The 23550-nt window shown below is 42.9% G+C and overlaps 1 protein-coding gene across 1 annotated transcript in view; it reads right to left on the bottom strand.

Annotated features, from left to right (window-relative positions):
* DAAM1 (dishevelled associated activator of morphogenesis 1) overlaps positions 1–23550 on the bottom strand; it is a 149863-nt gene that overhangs the window by 70278 nt on the left and 56035 nt on the right. The window contains exon 2 of the mRNA XM_080932039.1: positions 17821–18040. Coding sequence (XP_080788165.1) covers positions 17821–18003 — 183 coding nt within the window. The 5' untranslated portion in view covers positions 18004–18040. The remainder of the gene's footprint in view (positions 1–17820; positions 18041–23550) is intronic.

Here is a 23550-nt window from a genome sequence, read left to right as displayed (position 1 = left end):
CACACACAGAGAGAGAGAGAGAGAGAGAGAGAGAGAGAGAGAGAGAGAGAGAGAGAGAGAGATTGATTCATACTCTAACCAAAAGAAGCTGGCTAATGAATAGCCATAACGAAAAAAGAACTTGTACAGAAAATTTCATTATGAGAAAGCAAGTTTAAAATGCCGAAATTCTGGCATGCAACTTTATATATGGGAAGTTATTATCTTCCTTCCTTTTTAAATTTCCTGTGAGTCACACCTGCTCTGAAAAACAGGGGAAACAAGACAAACATAAATCACTTCCGAGTGATTAGCTCAGTTAATAAAACTGTTCAATAGTACCCAGCTTAGTTTGAGAAAATGCTTTTGATTTGAGGGAACAGCAGCATTCTTAACAACACACATTTATTACATAATCTACATAACAGCATTGTTTTTCCTGAGTAAAGGTGTGAAAGTGTGTGAATCTTAAAACTTTAAAATTCACAGTGTAAGTGAAATAGTATGTGATTTTGCTGAGTTGCAGATATGACCTATTTTAAGCTGTGAGAACACAGAGGCGTTGGGGCAGACAGTCTAATGCCAAAAATGAATATTCACAGAACAAAAACAAATTGGTGTAATGTTCCCACAGAGAATTTTGATCCACAATAAGGACATGGAAAGGATACATGTATTCTGACAGTAATAGCTAATGGTTGCTTAACATTTTCCATGTGTCTGTTAGTAACATGTTATGTAAATTAATTTATTTTAAATCCTACAACAATCCCACCAAGTGGGTATTATTACTAACCCATTTTCTAAACATCTGGGTCATGGAATGACTGAGCACCTTGTCCCAGCACAAAGCTACCAAACAGTGGAGGCCGAACTTCAGTGTGGACAGACTGTAGAGTCTGCGTTCCTTCAGGACACTGTATAGTCCACCATCAAGTGGGTAGACTCCTGTCACAGAAACAGGCATGAAGAAGCATCCATCAAGTGTGTGCTAGAAGCAAGGGACATGTCTTATTGGCAACGGTCTGAGTTGTAGGTTTTTATTGATTATACTTCTTGGGCAAGTGACATGGCCTCTGACCTTCAATACCTTCATCTGAAGACACAATGTAAATTCAACCCTTTAGTCACCTTGGGAATTCATTCATAGAAGTAAAGGTACTTTATGCTAAGTGTCTACTAAATGTCAGGCACCGAGACAGGTTTCGGGACAATAAGGGTATCACCTGCTCATGAAGACAGAAGAGAAATCAGATGCCAAATAAAGGATGCTCAATGAAGGAAGATCATGTACTAAGCTTGTTGTAGAAGTTGGTACAGTGAAGGCTTCCCCAGATAAATGACATGGTCAACAGGAACTAAACAGGTAGAGAGCACTGGTAACAGCAAAAACATCCACGAAACCACTCTCAAGTTGATCTTTATCAAAGATCAGTGGTAGATTTCCAGGCAAGCAAGGATTGAAGCAGATAATTTAAACTCAGGCGTGCAGAAACACAATGCACAGGATATAAAGAGACCCTCGCTGGCCCATTAGAAAGTTTCTCTGCTCTGGTATTCGATTTAATTATGTGGCATGAATGCATGATTCTGGGAGCTCCATCAGTAATCTCTTACCTAGTTTAGGACCAGAGCCGGGAAAAATAAAGAATGCAAAGATGAGTAAGACATACTGGCTTCAGGGTACTTAGAACCTCTCTACAGAGATGGACAGGAGACTTTGCAGGAGGAAGTACAAGCTCTCAGCAGGCCAGGAGCTTCCTGGCAGGGTCCTGTGGACCTGCCTCACGTGTGCCCTTCACCAGCACTGCCTCTAGCAGTTCTGACCACACTTCCCCAGCCCCTGAAACTCTGCACACAGTGTGCTCCTCCCAGTGCACCTCAGAGGCATCCTCATCATCCCAGCTTTCCCAAAGCACCAGCTACCCACTTCTAATGGTTGGTCTGACTGTCCTGGGGTGGCCAGTTCCTCCATGCCCTAAAGCATTTTTCACATGACCACGGTCAGGTCTCTGGCAGGCCTCCCACTGTGGACTGGTTCCTTGAGGACAGTAGCTCAGTTTGTTCTACTCATCTTCACATTTATTGCCAGTACCTGTTCCTATATGACACAGGTGGGATGCAGGAAGAGGAAACATATAAGGAAGGAAGGAAGGTCAGGATAGTAGCTGGAAAGGAATCAAAGTAGAACCAATTGATTTTCCAGATTAAAACCAAGGGTTTGGGACAGGCCCCTATGGGGAAGGCCTTTGCCATGCTGGGATAAAGAAGTAGTTTGAATTTCTAGAACACATATAAAACAGTAGGGCAAAGAGGCAAGCATCTGTATTCCCTGTGCTTCTACAGGGAGGCAGCAGGTAGAAGCAGCAGAGTTCTCAGAAGCTCATAGTCCAGCTAGCCTGGTGTGGACTGGGGTAAATAGAAGACATCTCTCTCAAATAAGATGGAGGGTGAAGTACTTAAGGCTGTCCCCTGACTACCACATATGCATCATGGTACAGGAGAATCTGAGCTCACATATATGCATGAACACACATTACACTCACACAAAAGTAATACAAACTATTCTTGTTGCTTATTTCCTTCTAAAGCAGGATCTTTTTCAGGCTAACCTGGAACTCATTAAGTACCCCAGACTGGCCTCATATTTGTAGCAATCCTCCTGTCTCAGGAGGGATTCCCTGTAGGAGAGCAGAGAGTACAGATGCTTGCCTCTGTGCCCTGCTTTATATGAGTTCTGGAAATTCAAACCAATTCTTCAACCCTGCATAGCAATCCCAAATGTTGGGATTACATCATGAGCCCCCATGGTTGGCTTGTAAAAATCTTGAGAATATTGTTTTTGACATAGCAAAGGGGCAAGCTAAGGCATTCCAGTTCCTCCACATTTTCAGCAATATTTTATGCCATGTCTCTCTCTCCATGTGAGCAATCTTTGTTTATGTCAAATGCTATCTCATACAGTCTTATTTTGCATTTTCCTTATGACAACTAGTGTTGACTCTAACTTTCTGTGCATGGATTGCCTATTCCTATGCATTCATTTCACCATTGTATTCATTTTGATAATTATTCCAGAAACTGAAAGAGAATCATGGAATTGGGATCCCTACATCTTATATTTCAAGCAGAATCTCTTAATATATATATATATATATATATATATATATATATATATATGTATGTATGTATATATGTATGTATATATGTATGTATATATGCATGTATATACATATATATTATATATGTATGTATGTATACACATGTATGTGTATGTACATATACACATATATATTCTGTATATATATTCTCTCTCTCTCTCTCTCTATATATATATATATATGGCACATGAGTCTTAAAGAGTCTGAAAACTCTGTTTTCCTAGGGTGATGACTGCTGCATACATCTATTAAAACTAATCAAACTGCTCTATAATGTGTAAATTATGCTTCAAGACGCTTCAGAAATACAAAGAAAGTTAGAGTGACAGGATAACAAATGGAATTCTCGGAGGCAGAGACAGACAGCACACCTGGCATAACCAGGAGATGCGCTTCCGGCTGAAGCCTTCACTGAGCTCTGAAAAAGAAAGCAGCTGGTGCGGAGGAAAAGGAAGGCTGTGTTTCCTTTAGAGCAAGCGCCAAGTCTACCATTTTACACACAGTTTTTATTCAATACCATAAATCACTTCAATAAAATATCATCATCTTTGAACATTTTCAAAAAATTTATTAGTATAGATGGCATTTAGGTCAAGCATTCCCCAAGGCCCCTTAGTAGTTAATTTAATAGTTTAATTAGGTGATATATTAATACTAATAAGAAGCCCTTTGGAGCCTTTTTGCTTCTGTCAGGTTAGAATTGTTTATGTTGTTACTGAGGAAGAATTTCATGAAATCTGGTCTCACCTCAATCTCACTGTGCATCCAAGGATGGCCTTTAACTTTGGACCTTCTGCCTGCATCTCTGGAGTGCTGAGATTACAGGTGGTCCCACCTCATAGGAAGTACTGGATGTCGGAGACTGACCAGGGCTCTGTGTTTGTTAGCCAAGCACTTTACCATCCAAGTGACATCCTTGCCTTGGCTTTTGTTACTAGCAGCAGCACTATGAGGAGCCCTAGTCCTGGGGGGTTAAATTTCCCACTAAGATTAACAAGTGTGCTTAGCAGAAAGCCAAGAACACCGGGCTGTGTATGCATCTCATTACTCCTCTGCCTGGATGGCCTTCTCCCCATACAGGCCACAAAAGCTTGCATCTTCATTTTATTCTTTTGGGCTGAATCTTTGAATGACAGGGACCCAGTGAGTGACATAATGCTTTGTGCTAACTCAGCACCATCGCTCTCCCTAGAAAGCTTGTTTCCTAAAAATTTAAACTCACAGAAAACCCCTAAAGACTCCTCTCAACAAAAATAGTAATGGTCTTTACATCCATTTATAGAACATGTATTTTTTTCCTAATATCTTGAACAAAGATTTTTTTTTTTAAATGAAGAAAAGAGCTCTGAGGGAAGGCCAGCTATGGGAACCACAGTTCTAGGCTGAGCCCTAACAAAACATATTATTAAGCCTCCACTCTGAAAGAGTATGGACAAAGAAACCTCATTGGCCTTACACTTACCCTTCAGTGTGACCAAGTAGCTTGAGGGAGAAACCCACATAAATCAGAAAACAATAATAAAAGGAAACACACTGATTTGCTAGATAAAGCAAAGGAAGGCATTTTGAAATAATATACAATAAAGGTCTTGAATGAGTAGGAAGATTAGTACTTTGCTACAAACTCTGTTTCCTGAGATTTTAAGTGATTGAAATGTAAGATTACATATAAGACCTCTAGCCTACTGGAGGTTTTATAGGGTGAGGTAGACCAGTAGTCTACTTCTAATGAGGTCAACTCACCCACACATAGACACAAATGTACACATCATGACAAAAATTAGGATGGCTAGCATTTGTGCAATACCAGAATAAGGGGTGGAGAGTAAGAAAAACAAGGAAGGAGAAGCTAAAGCCCTTGGGGTACTCTGCTCATCCATTCACCATTTTGTGTGTTTATTATGTTTGCAGTTTGTTTTTGTTGTGTTTTGTTGTGCTTTATAATGGTCCTTGACAAGCTAACCTCCCATTTGATTGCATGTGCACAGTTCATAGAACTCCCAAGCCTATTACTCAAACAAGTCTTTACTTTCCTCCTACAAAATTGCCCGTGGCAAACAAGTCCAACTCCCAGACTCTAGTCCCGCCCAAGTTTCCTACACACTAGGTGGGTTGTGACCTTCTCTGGATTACCAGCATTCTCAGTGCCCTCTCAGGATGGAACCCCCTTTTCCCATAGTACAGCCCTACAATACTGGAAGTCAGACCCTAGAGGGGTGAGGAACTAGAACACATGCCAGGGGTATGTGATAACTGGAAAAGACCAGAGGAAGAATGTGGATATCAAGGTGTGATCCTCTGACAGGGAAAAAAAAAAAAAAAAAACTTTTATGAATGTAGGGAAGAGTGAATATACTAATAAACTTCAATCACTCATTGCCCTTACAAAACTCCAGCCCCACCGAGACCTATGACTGTCACACCCAAGAGTCATGGATTGCTAACACCTCTTAAAATTTAATCAAAAATGACCCTGAGAACACTGTTTTATTCTTAGGGTGGTAGTTAGAAATATGACAGTTCGATACAATTTTTGATAGTTGAGCATCATACCCTTGCTTCTAACCAGTCAGGATGGCCAGAAAGAAAAAGCTCTACAACAGAGAACTTTCCATCCAGAAAGGGCTGGTGTTCACAGACAGATCCTGAGGATTCGCCCATAGCACTTCTGCCAACACCCTAAGTCATACACAGAATACCACAGGATGATTCACCATCTCCTAAGCAATGCTCTGTGTCTGAGAGACGTGTTTTCATGTACTACAGACAAACAAGAGAGAAAACCCACAAGCAAAGGCTGACTAACAGAATGTTTAGCATTTTACTAATGCTTTAATGACTTTATTTCCTTTCTTTCCTCTTAGAAGCCGACAATACTAACTATATCCTGTTTTCTAGACAAACTCTACAGCTACACCTAGAGTTCTTCGGCATTTGGGATGTGACTAGGAATCCATTGGGGTGACTTGAACTTTTAATTAATCTGAATCAGCACCAGCCTGCCAGTCCTCTAAACCAAGTGTTCTAAGTAGCTAAATCATTACCCCAAATACCCATTTTCAGAACTATACTCTAGTGCAACTTCAGCTGAACAAGTTTTTAATATGGAGCATTTCTAAGAAGTGTTTTCCTAACTGAATGGAGAGACTCAGCCAGCCATAGTGACAGACTGTAAGACATCCCAGAGGCCTGTGGGAAGATGGAGCCAGAGTTCCCTACAGGTCCCTCCTGCTCATGCCAGCTCTGCTCTTAAGCCCAGGCCCCTCCCACACACTCAAGAGACTTGTTTGGCAGCTCAACTGACACATTTCAGCATTAATTGGGTCAAAAGAGAATCCAGCCCTGTCTCTTCCCACAGCATAGTTACACACTTACTTCATCGAGAAACTTTGTTTTCTGTATTTTGTGTGTATATGTGTGTGTTGGGGTGGTGTTTGTGTAGACATGTGTTGGCAGGTGTTCATCTCATTAAACCTGGAGCTTATTGATCAAGGCCAATGGGCCAGCCAACCAATGTGGAGTCCACTAGCCTACCTGTTCCCTATTTTAATGCTGGTGTTACAAGACACACTGCTGCACTGGGGTCTCATGCTGGTGCTGGACATCTGAACTCGGGTCCTCTCCCTTGACCTTGGTAGGCAGATTTAAGAGTAAAATGACTTCTTAAACCTCCTCACCTTTGTTCTTCAAATCTGGTCCCCTTCCTGCAGGCCACTTGATGTTCCCATAGTAACATCCAAATGAGAAAGATGAACAGAAAAGATGACAGGAGGTGGGGAGGGGGCACAAATATCTGTATCATCACTACTCCAAGAAACAGTCAAACCCAGCTGCTGGAGTACTCAGCAGTCACAGGTAGGTACACACACACACACACACACACACACACACACACACACACACACACACACCAATACCACCAGGATCCACTCACACAGTATCCAGGCAACAAGCATGCACTGTGCACCCTCTCTGGCCCAGGCACTGCCCTGGAGCTAGTTAGGACCCTCAGATGCAAGGGCCACTGGCACCATTCTGCTCCCTCAGAGTGCACAGCTGCTTCTACATCCCAGGTCTGACATGAGTGACAGCCGCTAACGAATAAACTCGAGTTAACTGGCGAGAGAATGGGAAAGGGCTTTCTGGCTCCTTCTAAATTTGGTAGTTGCTCATCTTTCCAGAAGACAACCTCTATGTTTATTTCGTTGGCTTTCAGTCGCTGCGTTGAACTTTGTTCTTGAATTTTGCAATGTGCAGAAGTAAGAAGCTGGCAGCTGTAGAGTGTTTTTAATGAATCCATTTAAAACTGGATAAGAGAAAAATATGCAGCTTCTAAAAGGAGGGATTTTTTTTTTCAACAAAGAAAATTCCAACTCTTCATCCATGAGCCAGAAAAAGCATAGCTGAAGACAGAGCTGGTCACTGAGCTCCCAGTGTGAGAGTCAAGAGGCGGTTTTGCGAGCAGAGGCACTCGGGTTCTGAGTGCAGTGTGAGAACATGCACAGGTAATCTAGAACTGAAACATGACCTGCTCGTGTTGGGCTAGGGTCATGTGTGGTGAGAACATGTGGTGGTGCTGAGATGATTCTCACAGCATCAGTATCAATTCTCAGGACGTTGTGAGTTTAAATCAACAGATCCTTCTAGCCATTACTAGAGCACATTATAAAACATAAGGTGGGAATTATAATGCTATATTTTTGTCCATGAAATTGTCAAGTAACAAGCTTTAAAAAAAATAGTAAGTACAAGAAAAAAAATAAGCTTAAAAGCTTACCCAAAACCTACAATGACGTACAGAGATCAAACCAGGCCCTTGATATTTTAGCCCATAAAACTGGCTTAGTGTGGTCAGGTAGAGTGGCTAGTCAGTACAGAATCTGGGCTATGTAATTTATACCTGGGAGCCTATGGACTAAGTTAAGTAATCATGTTTTCAATTACAGCCCACAGTAAGCACTTATGAAGTACTCAAGGTCTCTGTAGGTTTCATATTAATAGAACTGATCAGAACCAAAGGGATCTAAAGCTATTTTCTCAAGCGCATGATTAATTCATAGATTTACAGTGGTATTTTGTTTGTTTGCTGGTGACACTCTCCTGGTAGCCCAACGCTGACTACAAACTCCAAGTACAGCCAGAGATGACCTGCCTCCATTTCCACAGGCCAGGGTTGGGTGCTGACTACTCCAGCCACTGTTTCAGTTAAACCAGATGTTGTTCCTCTTTCTTCCTATGTCTTCATGTCCTCTCACCCCATCTCTTTGATCTAACACTAGGAAGAATTCGGAGACAAACAGCAACTAGACTGACAACACTGCATTAAACACCAAGCAAAGAAAAATCTAAATTTAATAGCTTATTGTAAAATGTCTTATAATGATCTTGGTAAGACAAAATACAAGACTGGATAATCTTTCCCTAAGCTTTGGTCAATCAGAGGACAGGAAGGAAACTTACAAAGACATTTTGACCATAGAGAGATTTTTTAGCAGAAAGGTCTAAGCCAGAACAAAGAAATACATAACATCTACTGGGATAAAACTGCTTCCAGCCTTTCTTTGATTTTAGAAGCAATATAATGTTCTGTTAAAAAATACAACAGATACAGGCATGTAAAGCCACACAGATCAACATCAGCCTATATTATAGGCCATTAGCTGTTCTCAGGGCCAGAGCAGTTTATCAAGTTCTGCATTTATGATCACTTTTATCTCCTTTAAGCCAACTGCAGGTTGGTATCGGGTCACACCACAGTGAGACAGACAGACAGACAGACAGACACACACACACACACACACACACACACACACACACAGAGGAAGTTAACACACTGCCACTTCCCTTTGTGATGTAATGCACACTATCACACTGGCATAAGCAGTTTTTACCTAGAACACATCAGGTTAATTTACTCAAAAATTCAAGGTGTCATTGGAAAATCCACTGAATGTTTTTCCTTCACTGCTGACTAACTATGTCCTTTAGCTAGAGATTTCCTTTATTAGTCTGTCAGGTGAGAATAAACCCCAGGGGACCACAACAATCTGAACCGCGATGCCTGCATTCAATTCTGGTTCTTGGCTTATAGATAAATGAGTGCTCTGAAGGTATAAAATCTAATTTCCTCTGCTTGGTTACCAGAAATCCTAATGCTCTAATTAAAGATCAAATAGATCAAAACCATGACTCCTTACAACCAGAGTTTTTTCTTCTATCATTTAAAATTACATGTTCCCACTACCTACTTTCTCTCCAATGGAGACAGGGAACTAAACAGCTCTTGTATTAAAAAAAAAAAAAAAAAACTTTCTATTCTTAGCCATGATTTTAGTTTAGTGCAAAGGCACATTTTAAAAAATAAGGAGCTAAAACATGATACAACTTCTCATTGATTCTGATAACAGAAGGATCTTATTACTAAAAAGAACTTATAATAGTCCCAGTAATAAGAGAAATGGTTTTAAAAGTCTTAAAAAGAAAATAATTCTCATGGCTAGCCAAACAGAATGAAAACCTGTAGTCTCAAAAGCTTTCTAAAAAATAAGGAATAAAATAAACATACATGATCACACCTCAATTTAAAGAGAACTACCTATATGGGAGTATAATGCTGAAGGCCAAGTCCAGATGTAGAATAGTGCTCATTAAATTGTTAGGAGGGCCCATAAACCACACAAATGAAACATCTACTGCCTTGGTTTGGGTTCCTCACCAGAACATGATGGTAAGACCCTATCACTGAGAACACCATACAGCTAGGTTATAGAACATAATGAAATTTATCTGGTACTGACTCGATACCTAATAGTTAACTTTCATGGTGTCAGAAAATGCTATGCAAGCTTCTGAGTCATCAACAGACTTTCCTAGCTATGGACTCTGAGAGCTACACTAATGACTAATCTGGTAAAATATGCTCACTGGTGCAAAAGTGGCATCAATGTTACAGGAGTAACGAGGTGCTTTCTCACTGAATGTGAGACTCACTGCACAGGGCTGAACTCCAGCCCAGTACTGTAAACCTGGCCAAAGAGCACTTGGCTAGGAGGGCATTGAATCTATAGGAGAACCTATTACTGCTTTTACTAAACAGAGGTGCATCAAAATGTTTTCTAAACACGTATCAGTATACCAAGATGTACCTTTCAACCCTCATTAGAAAAGCTTATTATTACAGTGAACAGTGATTAATACAGAGACTCACAGATGAGTAACTGTGGAGTGTTCAATCCTAAATGGGACAATGATATATTCTGTGATGGTCTGTATATGCTTGGTCCTATTAGAAGGTGTAGCCCTGTTAGAGTAGGTGTGGTCTTGTTGGAGTAGGTATGTCACTGTGGGTGTGGGCTTTAAGACTTTCATCCTAGCTGCCTGGATGCCAGTATTCTGCTAGCAACATTCAGATGAAGGTGTAGAACTCTCAGCTTCTCCTACACCATGTCTGTCCAGATTCTGCCATGCTCTTACATTGATAATGATGGACTAAACCTCTGAACTTGTAATCTAGCCCCAATTAAATGATGTCCTTTTTAAGAGTTGCCTTGGTCATGGTGTCTGTTCACAGCAGTAAAACCCTAACTAAAACATATTCCCTACCAATATGGCTCAGGAAATATAGCAGAGAAGTGAGCACAGATTGTAAAAGCAAGAAATTGAGAAGATGCTTTAGTTGGGTTTCTGTTGCTGTGATAAGAACCATGCCAAAATCAGTCTGTAGAAAAACATGTTTATTTCATCTTACACTTCCAGATAACACCCCAGTACTGAGGAAAGTCAAAGCAGGAACTAAAGACAGGAAACTGGAGTCAATAGCTGAAGCAGAAGCCACAGAGGAGTGCTGCTTTCTGGCTTGCTCAGCTTGCTTTCTTATATATTGTATACCTTGCCCAGGAGTGGTAGCACCCCCTGGGCTGGAACCTCCTATATCAATCATTAATTAAGAAAATGCCCCACAGACCAATCTTTTATAATTTTCTCAAGTAAGATTCCATCTTCCCAGGTATGTTTAGGACTGTGTCAAGCTGACAAAAATGAACCAGCACAGGAAGACTATGACAAAACTGTATTTATGACAGGTCTGGGCACGCATTAACCCACAGCAACTGTGACAGCCTGCACAAGACCTACACAAGATCAAACCAGTCACAATCCTAGCATAGATGGAGTGGGGGTTCACAAGGACTAATCTGTAGCTGAGGATCTTTGACAACTGGAGGCTGTGGAGATAGGAAAGTAGGCTGAGTATGCTCCAGTGGATGATCCTACACCATACATATATGGACAGCAATGAATAGAGTCACTGGGTTAAGAAAAGAGGACAGGGAGTTCAGATAAGACTGGAGGGCAGGAGAGGAACTGAGGGAAAATAGAAGGTTAATGTGACCAAATGCACTACATATGTACATATTGTGAAAGTCTCAAAGAACAACTAAAAGAATTTTAAGAATGTTTCCTAAAATTGGGTACAAATCCACTTTAGTAGAGACAGGGGTGAGGGGAGTCTGAGCTATGCACATGCCAAAGAACAGTGGTGTTGAAGAGAGACTGGGGATTTTATTCCAGGAAAACCTATCATGAAAATTGGGTGAATAAACCCTCTTCCCTTAAAAAAGAAAAAAACAAAAAAGAAGTTTGAGCCTGAGCTGCCCTTTCTTTGTACTGGGTCATATGTAACAGGAAGAGGTTCCTCTTTCAGGGGATCAAATGTGACAGGGTTGCATGTTGAGAGGTCTGTCATCACTGCTCAAGAGCATCATCAAGGACTGTGTTGTATCTCCTTGGGATCTAGCGCAGACTGGCACTTAGCACACACTCACATCAGAATAATCAATCTGTGGCCGAGTAACACATTGTCTGCTTATCCTCAAATACAAGGGTACTGGACACTTGATAATAGAAACTACTTGAGCAAGACAATTTACAGGGCTGCGTATAGTGCTTCCCAGATAAGTTAGGTATGGCACCTAAGTATGAGATGAGCACAGCTGCACCTAATCGTAAGGCATCACTGCTAAAACAGTCTTTAGTCTTATCCGGGAAAAGAGCAAGAAATGGAGGGGTAAGGGTGGAGATCAGGCAAGGGGTAGAGAATGGGGTGGGATATGTTCAAATGGCCTAAAACACACAGTTAACGCCAACTAATCAGAGACATCAATGAGAGACTGTTATAATAACCCATGAGTTATAAATTGGCAGGAAACCATATTTTACACAATATCCACATATACCATAGCCTAGAACATATGAAAAGAAGGTGGGAAAGGATGAATAAAAGCAAGTGTTAGCAAAGATGTTGGAAAGTTGATATTGATGGACAAATGATAGATCAATGATAGATGATAGAGCAATGATAGATGATTGATAGATAGATAGATAGATATGATTGATAGATATCAGGCAGAATGTCTCAGCAGGGTAAAGGCTCTTGTGAAACATGCCTAATGATCTGAGTTCAACTCCCAGAAATCATATAAAGGCGAAACTTACTTCACTAAGTTGTCTTTGTGACTGCCATAGGTGTAGCATATGTGCCCACATATACGCATCACACAATGTCCTGTCTCTCTGTCTCTCTCCCTCTCTCCCTCTTTCTCCTCCCCCTCCCTCCCTCCCCCCCTCTCTCCCTCTCTCTCTTTCTTTCTTCTCCCCCTCCCTCTCTCCCTCTCTCTCTCCCTCCCTCCCTCTCTCTCTCCTACCCCTCCCTCTCTCTCCCTCTCTCTTTCTTTCTCTTCCCCCTCTCTCCCTCTTTCTTTTATACCTAAGCTCCTCTGCTTGTAGGTTGTACCCATGAAAGCCACAAACATATTTACATGCAAAAAGTTCTATATACATGTTTGTAGCAATATTTTTCATAATACTCTTAGCTGGCAAAATATAAAAGTAAAAACCTAAAGTAATCAATCATCAATGTTGAATGGATTCTTAAAATTTCATGTATCTCTAAAATGGGATGATTTTTGGCAATGATTAGAAATGAAGAACTGGCATCCACACAATGGATGAATTTAGACATCATGATATTACAGAAAGGATCCCAGTTACTAGAGCCTACACGTTGTGATTCCATTTGTTCAAACTGCCCAAGAAATTCCCAAGACATGAGGCAGTTTGGGGGCTTTCAGAATGGATGGCAAGTAATGACCAATGCACATGAATGTTATTATAAGGGCAACAAAAATGCCTAGATTGGTTTTGATGACAGCTGCAGTTAGGGCTGTGTATATCGCATAGATGAACATGGGAACAGGTAAATGTGCTGTGGTGAATACCATAGTTGAAGGGACAAGAGGTGGGCTGAGGTAGCTCGGTGGTGGTACAGCACTTGTCCAGCAAATGCAAAGCTCTGGGTTTAAACCCCAACAGAAGTAATAATGAACAAAATGGTGTGGGCCAAGTGCCTCTGATTCTTATTGCCCTGCTTGTGACAGGGGGATGGCTAAAGGCACCCTTCCTGCCTGTCTCTTTAAAGGGCCACATGCTCAGCTCCCTCCAGGTTTGCTTCATTAATGAGATGATAAGGCTGCAACTGTTCTGAAAGTCACTTGTATCACTTTTTAGGAATGTCACGAGTGACTCATTAGACAGGATAAGGGACAATAACCCGCTCTGATAAGACGCTTTCCAGCAGATGCAGAGGGAAAGGGGCCAGCAAGTCAGGGCTCACTCAGCAAGCAAATTAGATTCCAAGAAAGGGGGAAAACTGGATATTTGCTGAGTTTTGTCCTCAGAAAAGACTTGAATTTTCTCCATCCTGCTACACTTAGTTGTAGACAATAATGCATTTCCCATTTCCTGTTCCTTCCTTCCTTCCTTCCTTCCTTCCTTCCTTCCTTCCTTCCTTCCTTCCTTGTTCCTTCTTCCTGTACTGGAGATTGAATCTAGGCCCTCTCACTTGCTAATCCATACCACTGAGATATATTCAAAGCATTCAGTTTATTTAAGACAAGGTCTCATTAAGTTGCCCAGACTGGCTTTGAACTTAGGACCCTCCTGCTTTAACCTCCCAAGTAGCTTGGAATCCAGTCTTGTACTACGGGTGCCAGCATTTTGTGTTTGGATTCTGATGCTATTTTATTTATCGTCTCCAATCTTTACAGAACTCTCTCACTGAGATTGTGTGAGCCTCATTTTCCAGAAAAGGAATCAAGCTCAAATTCAAGTAGAACCTGCCTTGAAAGCAATCCCCAGATTGCAGGGCTGACAGAAGAGCCAGGCCCTCTCTGCCACCACTCCCTTCCTGGTATAAGGGCACAGCACTTGTGTAACTGCAAGGAGAACCCAGAGAAAAGGCTTCCAGCAGCGCTGAGCCCACCTCTGTAGCCTCAGGCTTCCCCTGGCAATCGCAAGGATTTGTGGTCTATGTCCCTGAAGTCAGAGGTAGACAAAAATCCATCGTCACTCACCAGGACAGACACAAACCTCAAGATAATTTGTTTTCCAATGGTTTTGGCTTAAGGTTCTGGTTTGGCATTGGATTTTTAACAACTAGCAGCTGTAGGCAATTTTCTCATACACAATAGAGACATCAATAAGCAGAGAGTGGAATTTTCTCCCTCTGAATGCAGAGAAGCAGTCTCCAAGGTACATGGCTGCCACGGCCAGCTCCTGGAGAGGTCTCAGTTCGGAAGTCTGACAGGACAAGCAAAGCAGGGATGCTGCCTCTCCAGGGGCACCTCTCCTCAGAGATACACTTTCTGTTGTAAAGCACTTTGAGCAGGACATAAAACCAAGCCATAAATGCACCATGACCGCCCTTCTCCACAGCCATCATGGCGTATGATTCACAGCCCCTCCCTGGGCGAGGACTATGCATCCGCTGGCCATCTCAGTGACCTCAACTTTCGCCATGTGACTAGTGGTGCCAACCCCTACAAAGAAAGACACTTTCTTAGCCTGTGTTCTCAAACGTGTTCATGTGATCTATGCTGGCAGTGAAAAGTGGGCCCCAGTGACATGCTACTTGCAGTTTTAGAGATTGCTGCAGCTGACCTGGGGAGAGCTCGCAGCATTATTGCGTGGTGAGGCTCTGTTGTTGGGACCACAGCAGAAGCCAGCTGGAGAGGCTGGACAGCTATCAACATGATTGCCTGCCCTTCTCAGCCTTTAGTTCTGGTGACAGATCACTTGCTGAGAGTCTTCCCTGGCCATATTCCTCATCACCTGCTGTACAGCCCACACAAGCACACACATGGTCCCTGTGGGGAACTTTGCTCTTCTTCTGATCCATCCCCTCTGCTGCTATCAGCAACTGAAGGCCAAGACTAACTTCCTTTGTGTGTGTGTGTGTGTGTGTGTGTGTGTGTGTGTGTGTGTGTGTGTGCTTTGTTTTATTTCATTTGAGATAGGGTTTCATATATCCCAGGTTGGCCTTAAACTTGCTATGGGACCTAGGATGACCTTGAATTGATTCCCCTGAGTTGTCACACCAGTCTATACAGTGCTGGGGACTGAATCCAGGTGTCACAGTTAATCTTCATTGTTAACTCATTAAGACTTAGAATCTTCGGGGATACACAAGTCTGGATATGTTTATGAGGGTGTGCTCAGAAAGATTTAACTGAGTGGGCAAGACCCACCCTGAATGTAGGCAGCATTCCACGGGCTGGAGTCCTGGAGTGATACAGAGGAGAAACGCTCATCTCTCACTTCTCTGCTTCCTGACATCAGACACGTGTGACTAGCTAGCAGTGCTGCCATGCCTTCCTGTCACTGTGGACTGAAAGCCAAAGAGGCTCTTCCTCCCACAGGTGCTGTGTCAGGGTGGTCCCAGAGATAGAAAAGCTCATACCCCAGAGAATCTGGAATGCAAGGCAGGATCCTACAAATTGAACTATATTCATAGCCACAGATATTTGCATGTGCATTGTGTGCATGTGTTTGTGTGTGAGCGTGTGTTTGTGTGTGAGCATGTGTTTGTGTGTGAGCATGTGTTTGTGTGTGAGCATGTGTGTGTGTGTGAGCATGTGTTTGTGTGTGAGCATGTGTGTGTGTGTGTGTGCGTGTGTTTGTATGTGTGCATGTTCCTGTACTCATGTGCTCATGTGCAGCCCAGGCTGACCTTGAGTTCACCAAGGGACAGAAGACAACCTTGAATTCCCAGTCTTCCCACCCCATTTCTCAAGTGCTGGGATTGCAAGCAGGCCCCATCACAGCTGGTAACAGCTTTCTGATCTAAAACCTAAAATAAAGCTCTTCATAAAGTAGAGAAGAGAGTGGATAAAATATTCAATATCATAAAGTACAAACATGCAATCATAAGCTATCTCTTTTTATCCTAATCAACTCTGCTCAAAAATAGGCTCAGTTCTCCCCTGGAGACACTAAAATGCAAACCTCAGCTCTGCAGACTCTTGATGGCTCATCTTTTCCTTTCTGAATGCTTATCTTTAAAAGCTGGAACAAGTGTCAGTCCCTCAGCAGGCAGTGGCACAGCCTGCTCTCTGCTCTAAAAACCAAGCAAGAGGCCACACTCTCTAGCTCCTGTCACACAATCAACATGGTCCAATGAGAACAAACTCTATTAGAAAATGTTTGTTTTTTTAAAAAACATGAGGATACAGCACACCAACCAGACCCCTCAGAGCTCCCAGGGACTAAACCACCAACCAAAGAGCACACATGGAGGGACCCACGGCTCCAGCCGCATGTGTAGCAGAGGATGGCCTTGTTGGACATCAACGGGAGGAGAGACATTTGGTCCTATGAAGGCTCAATGCCCCAGTGTAGGGGAATGGGGAGGTTGGAGGGAGGGAGTGGGTGCTTCCTCATAGAAGCAGGGAAAGGGGAATGAGATAGGGGTTTTCTGGAGGGGAAACCAGAAAGGGGATAACATTTGAGAGGTAAATAAAGAAAATATACAATAAAAGAAAAGGAAGAAGACCCTACCTGCTGTGGCCCATTCTGGCTTCTTATATATTGCATCAAACCCGAGAGGAGGTGTTTCCCCTATACTTTTCAGAAAATGGGCTCAGAAAAATCACATGACTTTCTATACAAACTCATGGTAGTAAACTGAGGCAAGGCCTTGCTGATCTCTGCACTAGCTCTCTTTAAATTATGCCATAATGTCCTCTTGATGTGAAGGTGATGAGTCGACCTGCACCTCTTGATGAACAGGTCCTACATCATCTCCTTTGAGGACAATGGCCTCTACGGTGTGATGGCATCTAAAAAGTTTCCCACCGCAGCTGTTACCCCAGTCCTATCATTAGTCTAAGTGATGATACTGTACTTAAGGACTAATGCCTTTCACGGGAGATCAAAGACAAGCTGGAAAGTATGGCTAGTTTTCAAACCCCACGAATACTCTGCATTGTGAGTGGTGTGTGGGCTCTTGGGTATCCCAGAAGATGTGAAGTAGAGCAGAAGTTATTTACACATGTAAGTATGAGCCTGAGGAAGAGCAGGTTTGAATGCATTACCTACCACTTTGAACACCCTCTGCCTACACAAGGAGTCAACAAAACCCTTGGATGTAGAGTCATACAATCCTTTTCAACACCCATGCACCCCCCCACACACACACATAACACATACACACTTCCTTATATCTCAGTGAGGACAGTGAGGGTTCAGACATAGGGAACAAGTGTTGACAAACCAAGCCAACCCACCCATCACTCTCCTCCTCTCCCCTGACTTATCAACCATGATAGCATGGACATCTGAGACTCACCACAAGTTCACTGAACATGACATCCAGCTCCTCCACAGGGGGCATGGGCAGCGCTGGCTCCATTGTCTGAAGTGCAAAGTTGCTATCGTTCCTAAGCCGATATGTGATTTCTGGGTGGTCATTGTTTCGGAAACAGCAGAAGATAAAGGAAATCCCCCGTCCGCCTCTCTTCCTCGGGGCCATGGTTGAATTCTTTCCTACTTCTTGATATCACTACACTCTGTGAGAAGAAAACATGACATGGGTTGAGAATGACAGATAAACGTTTTGAAAAATCAAAGCAGTACAAAAGAGAATTCCCCGTGCTTCTGGCAATGTGTAGAGCCTGCAGGAGAAAGGGGGTAGGCGGTGGCATCTAACTGGGCAGAGTGCTTCCCTAGGCCACCCGTGTGCCAGCGCAGCTCCAGCCACCGCACCCTGCGTCATGTTCTGACCTGCCTGGCTGATGGCCATTCTTGGTAGGAAATCCCTTTTCCTCAAGAATGACTCTTTCTAAAGCTTCCCTTTGCCACAGACACAAACCACTACAGAAAAACCACAACCAATCAAAATGCAGAGCCCGATCCCAATGGACACATCAATAAAATACTCCCACGCTTAAGGCTCAAAGACTGTTGCAGAATAGGGACCGGGAAAATTTTAAGAGCCAGAGGATCGAAGACTTTGCTGTAAAACTGTGTCTCCCAGTAACATCACAAGCCACACCCACCAATGTCACCAACATGACTACCCAAATGTGAGCAGAACAAGGAGGACAGCAACGACCATGCCAAACTGCATTTGGAAAAGCCCATAGGCCTCAAACCTACACAGAGAACCACAGGCAACTGAGAGAAGCTGAGAAAGAGAGATACTCTTCCCAAAGAACTTATCTACCGGTTGCCTAGTGCCAAATGGTTAGCTCTGAAAACATGCAACATACGTACTCAATAGGTTTTTTATATAGGAAAATATGTGTATGAAAATATGTATATACCTGCATGCAAAAACAATTGGTTTTAAAAAACACAGACCATGAATTTGAAGGAGAGCAGATGGTATTTATGGGATGTTCTGGAGGGAGGAAAAGGAAAGGAGAAATGTAATTATACTGCAGTCTCAAAAATAAACACCAACCACAGGGAGGAAAAATCAAATGATTTGTTTTCTTCTTTGGTTCCTAGGAAATCTCATTACCTTTCAACTTAAAACTTCATATATTTTCTTTCATTTATTTACTTACTGAGGGTGGGGGAGGCATGTGTGTCACAGTGCAAGTGTGGAGTCTGGGAACAATTTGGGGGAGTCAGCTCTGACCTTCTACCATGTAGGTCCCCAGCACTGAACTCAGGTCTTGGTGGCAAGTGCCTTTATCTGCTGTGCTTTCTTGCTGGCTCTCCTGGATCCTTCACAGTTCTGAGCCAAGTTCTCCTTTGCCTCCTGTGGGCTGACTCAGTAATTCTGAATAAACACTCAGGCATCCACCTATGTGTTCTAGCACGTGTTCAGGTCTAAGTTCTTCATGCCTGTGTCTTCCTGTTAGATAGATATCACTATAACTCCAGCACATGACCTGATGTACTTTGTCTAGAGCCAGAAATGGAGTCACTCTGTAAATGTTTATCATAATTGAAGTTAATGGTAAATCAAGAACTATATATAGAATTAGAGCTTTTCAAACAGAAAGACAAAAGAGTCCACCAATAAGGGAAATATTCAAATTAGTTATAGCATGTTCACACACCACAATATGTTGAATTCATTAAAGAGAACAAGACATCCAAGTATATAATTTAGAAAAATAAGCAAACCTCAAATGCCACGTGAGTATACACACTCTACACTACAGGATTACAGGGTGTTTTCAGAAGATTTATCGATACATACAAAGATACTAATAGCAGCAGCCTCAAAAGTAAAAAGGATTGGGGAACTCTGCCTTTGTATCTAGTACCCTTTTGAGTTTTTACCATAAAAGTGTTTTTAAAGAGTAGTGTTACAACCACATTTGGTCACATAATTATTTCCAAGTGATACAGCCGAGTGAAAAAGCAAGTTAAAGAAGGCCCACTGCTTGCACTACCGCATAGTTAAGAGCAGTTTCACAGACAGGAAAGCAAGCACTGGGAGGCAGCTCAGTGAACTCAGTGAGAGCCCAACATGAATTGGGAGCTGTTGGGATTCTGTAAACCCCACCCCTCAGTTACCTAGCAACAGCCAGGTATACCCCACCCCTCAATTACCCTGCAGTAGCCAGGTATGCTCTGCCACAGTGACCTGACACTATAAAAGGGGCTGCTTGCCTCCTCCTCTCTCTCTTGGCCTCTCTTGCTCTTGTGCTCTTGATGCCTTGCTCTCCCACTCCTACCCCTCCTCTTCCCTTTCCCTTCCCCCCTCTCCCACGTGCTCATGGCCGGCCTCTACTCCTCTACTTCCCTCCCTCTCTCCCTCCCCCCCCCTCTCTGCCTCTACCGCCCTCTTAACTCTCCCATGACCTAAATAAACTCTATTCTGTACTATACCATTGTGTGGCTGGTCCCTCAGGGAAGGGATTCCCAACATGGACCCCCCCCCCAGAGGCATCTCCCTTGCCCCCAGGCCTCGCTGCACCTCCATGGGCCATATGCCCCCCACTCTCTTCATCCTTCCCCTAACAGGATCGTCATCTTTTCACAACATTGGTGCCCTGTGACTTTTCCTTTCAGTGACTTTTCCTTTCATTGGTGCCCCATCATCTTTTCCTTACAGGAGCACCAGCCCATGTAAAAGCAGTAGGGCAAGCAGGTCTGGAGCCTAACGTGTTCCTATCAGGATGTGGGAGACAGATAGGAGAAGCTACACGCTGTCCACTGGCTAGCAGAGCATGCGCAGCAGGAGACAAGAGACCAGTCTCAAGCATGCTGGAAAGTGAGAGTTGTCAAGGACAGGTGACTTGCTGGACAGCCTATAGAGCAATGGTTCTCAACCTTCCTAATGCCTTAATACAGTACCTCATGTGTGGTGACCTCCAATCAGAAACTTACTTTGTTGCTACTTCATAACTGTAGTTTTGCTACTGCTACGAATCAAAATATAAAAATCTGATATACAGGAGATCTGATATACATCTCCCAAAGGAGTGGTACAGCTGCTATAGAGAATGTCAACCCCCCAATCCCCCCCCCCGCCCCGCCAAAGGGAGGGCAGCAGACTTCAGAGATGAAATAATACCTTGCTGACAATTACTGACAAAGCAGTTTGTCCACCCACACAGGTGACAGGCACTTCCTAAAAGGCCCAAGGGGGGAGGAAAAAGCGCCCATCTATCTATCCTTGAGTGATCTTGGGGCTGATAATATATAATAGGTTCAGAGCTAACAGATCCCAACTGTGAGAGAGGAGGCAGCTCTCTCCCGAGAGGGGATAATGTCTCTGGAAGGAGATCCTGGCTGTCTCTGCTGGATTCAAACTGAGCTTCCCCTTAGCAATGCCTAGGATAACATGATGCCTAAACAAGCTCGTCTTAAACGAGCTAGAATATCATCTACGCCCCTTCTGCCTCTCCACCTTACCAGGAGTCACTGCACCAAAACACTCCGATTTGGCCTTGAGACCTTTGCACCAACAATGTCGGGTGTGGTATGTTTAGGTTTACACTCAGGCCAGCTGAATCCTCCAGAGAAAAGCACCAGCACTTTCTGGAAGAGGCCAGCGGTTTGTCTACCGCAGCTATCATTCATATCCGGGTACCATTCTTCAGCAGGGGTGAGGGTGGGGTTGGGGAGGAGGGGCTCCTCAACAGTCTTTGCCATAGTTAGAATTATCCTCTTATTTTATGAAGTAAATACTTAAGGAAGCTCGATTTTAATATTCAAGCTCATTTTAAAGGGCACTACACCAAAAAGTTTAAAAACACTGGGACAAGAAGATTAAAGTCTGGCTCTTAAGTTTGGCCTAAAGAACAATGTATTTATTATACAAGATGTCTTACTTAAAAATACAAAAGAAACACAGGACAGAGACTAGAAAGAAACACTGTGTTAGCAATTAAAAGTAGTTACTTTTGGAGAGATCTTTTGTTTTTGTTTTTGTCCTTAAGTTTTAAAAATAAAACTTGCTATATTAACATACAGCATTTTGTAGATATCACCATCAATTTTTTGTTTTCTCATTAATATTTAGATAAGTGTTTTATACATAATTAAGGCTTCCAAACACCTCTGGGGTTGAGCCCTTAGCTGTCTGATATGCAGAAGTGTGCATGGCTTCTCAGCATCCATAACTCAAGTCCTTAGGCCATGGAAGGGGGAGGGGGTGGGGAGAAAGGAAGGAAGGGAGGGAAGCCTACAGGCAACCATGTTGACTCTGAAATAAAAACTGGGCTGAGGCATCCAACATCTTACTGAACTGCAGCCTGAGGTAAGCATGTATAGTGTTACACAACACACATGCAGTACTTGGGAGTCCTCTGACAAATATTTGTCAGCGCCTGCTGTGCCCCACGCACAGTGAACACCTAAGGATTCAGAAGTGGGAACTTGGAGCCCGGGAACAGCTATATATCAAATTACTAAAACAAAGGTAACAGGGCATGCCCTACCAGACAGCTCCAGGGAAAACAGCAGGAAGAACCAGGGAGAATCTGCACACAGTTCCTGAACAAAAGGATCACAAAAGATCAGGGAAGCAGGCAGACCAGGCAGAGAGGACAGTGCAAGGAGAGAATGGGGCAGGGGGTGTCAGGCAGGAATAGCCTGAGGCAATCTATTACATCCTCAATTTCCCAAGGCAGAGCCCTGGGCTCTCACTTCCCTGTTCAAAACTCAGCTAATGGCTCCCACAGCACTATTCTAAATTGGCTTTCATGGCTTCAAACCAGGATGCCCTACTTTATTCACAGGCCCCCAAATATTACCTAGGTTGTCCCTTGTTCCTCATGATTTTTCTCAACACCCCCCACCCTGTTCCGGAGTAATTAGGCAGTGAGCCACATCTGTGGTGAGTGGAAGGCAGCTGGAATCTGGCTCAGCATGTTTTAAAGCAACTCATCAAAGCCTTAAAACAGGTACACACTCTAACCTAGTATTTCTGTTTCTGGGAATATATCCTTAAATGTTTAGAGACACAATCAAAGATGTTTACACACACACACACACAAAACCATTAACTGAACAGCCAATAAACAGAACCATACAATAAGTAATAATGATAAAATCTCTAAAATATGTTACTATGACATAAAGATGGTGGGTCACAGTAGCCCCTGTGTGAGAAGACACTTAGTGACAAGGTCATGACTGTAGACTTGCAGCATCGCATCTTTACTTTAAAAATCCACAAGGATGAGCATAAGAAGGACCAGAAAAAATTATCAAAATATGAGCAGCAGTTGACTCTGTGGTATGTGTTCACCTTGGACTTGAAAGGCATAGAGCCTCTAGTATGCCCCACATTGTTATAATAAAGACACACTATTTTCACCATTAATGAAAAGATATATATTTTTTAATGATGCAACTATTTGCTGGCTTTAGAAGAGAGACATGAGTGTGGAGAAAATACCTGTTAAAAATACTCAAAGCAGATGGGTTAGGTCCCAAGTTCCTTCTCCAGGACTTCTAAAAGAGCCAAGACAAAGAAAATAACCCAGGTACGGCAAGGCACCGCCCAACCAGCTTGCTGGCCAGAAGACCTGTGGGGAAGGACTGATTGCAGTCTGTTGCAAATGGCTAGTTTTAAAAATAATTTACATCACAAATACCTTAACAATCT

The sequence above is a fragment of the Micromys minutus genome, assembly GCF_963924665.1.
Source record: "Micromys minutus genome assembly, chromosome: 1".
NCBI classification, from domain to species: Eukaryota; Metazoa; Chordata; class Mammalia; order Rodentia; family Muridae; genus Micromys; species Micromys minutus.
Note: the sequence above shows the minus strand (reverse complement) of the source record. Positions and strands in the feature narration are given on the sequence as shown.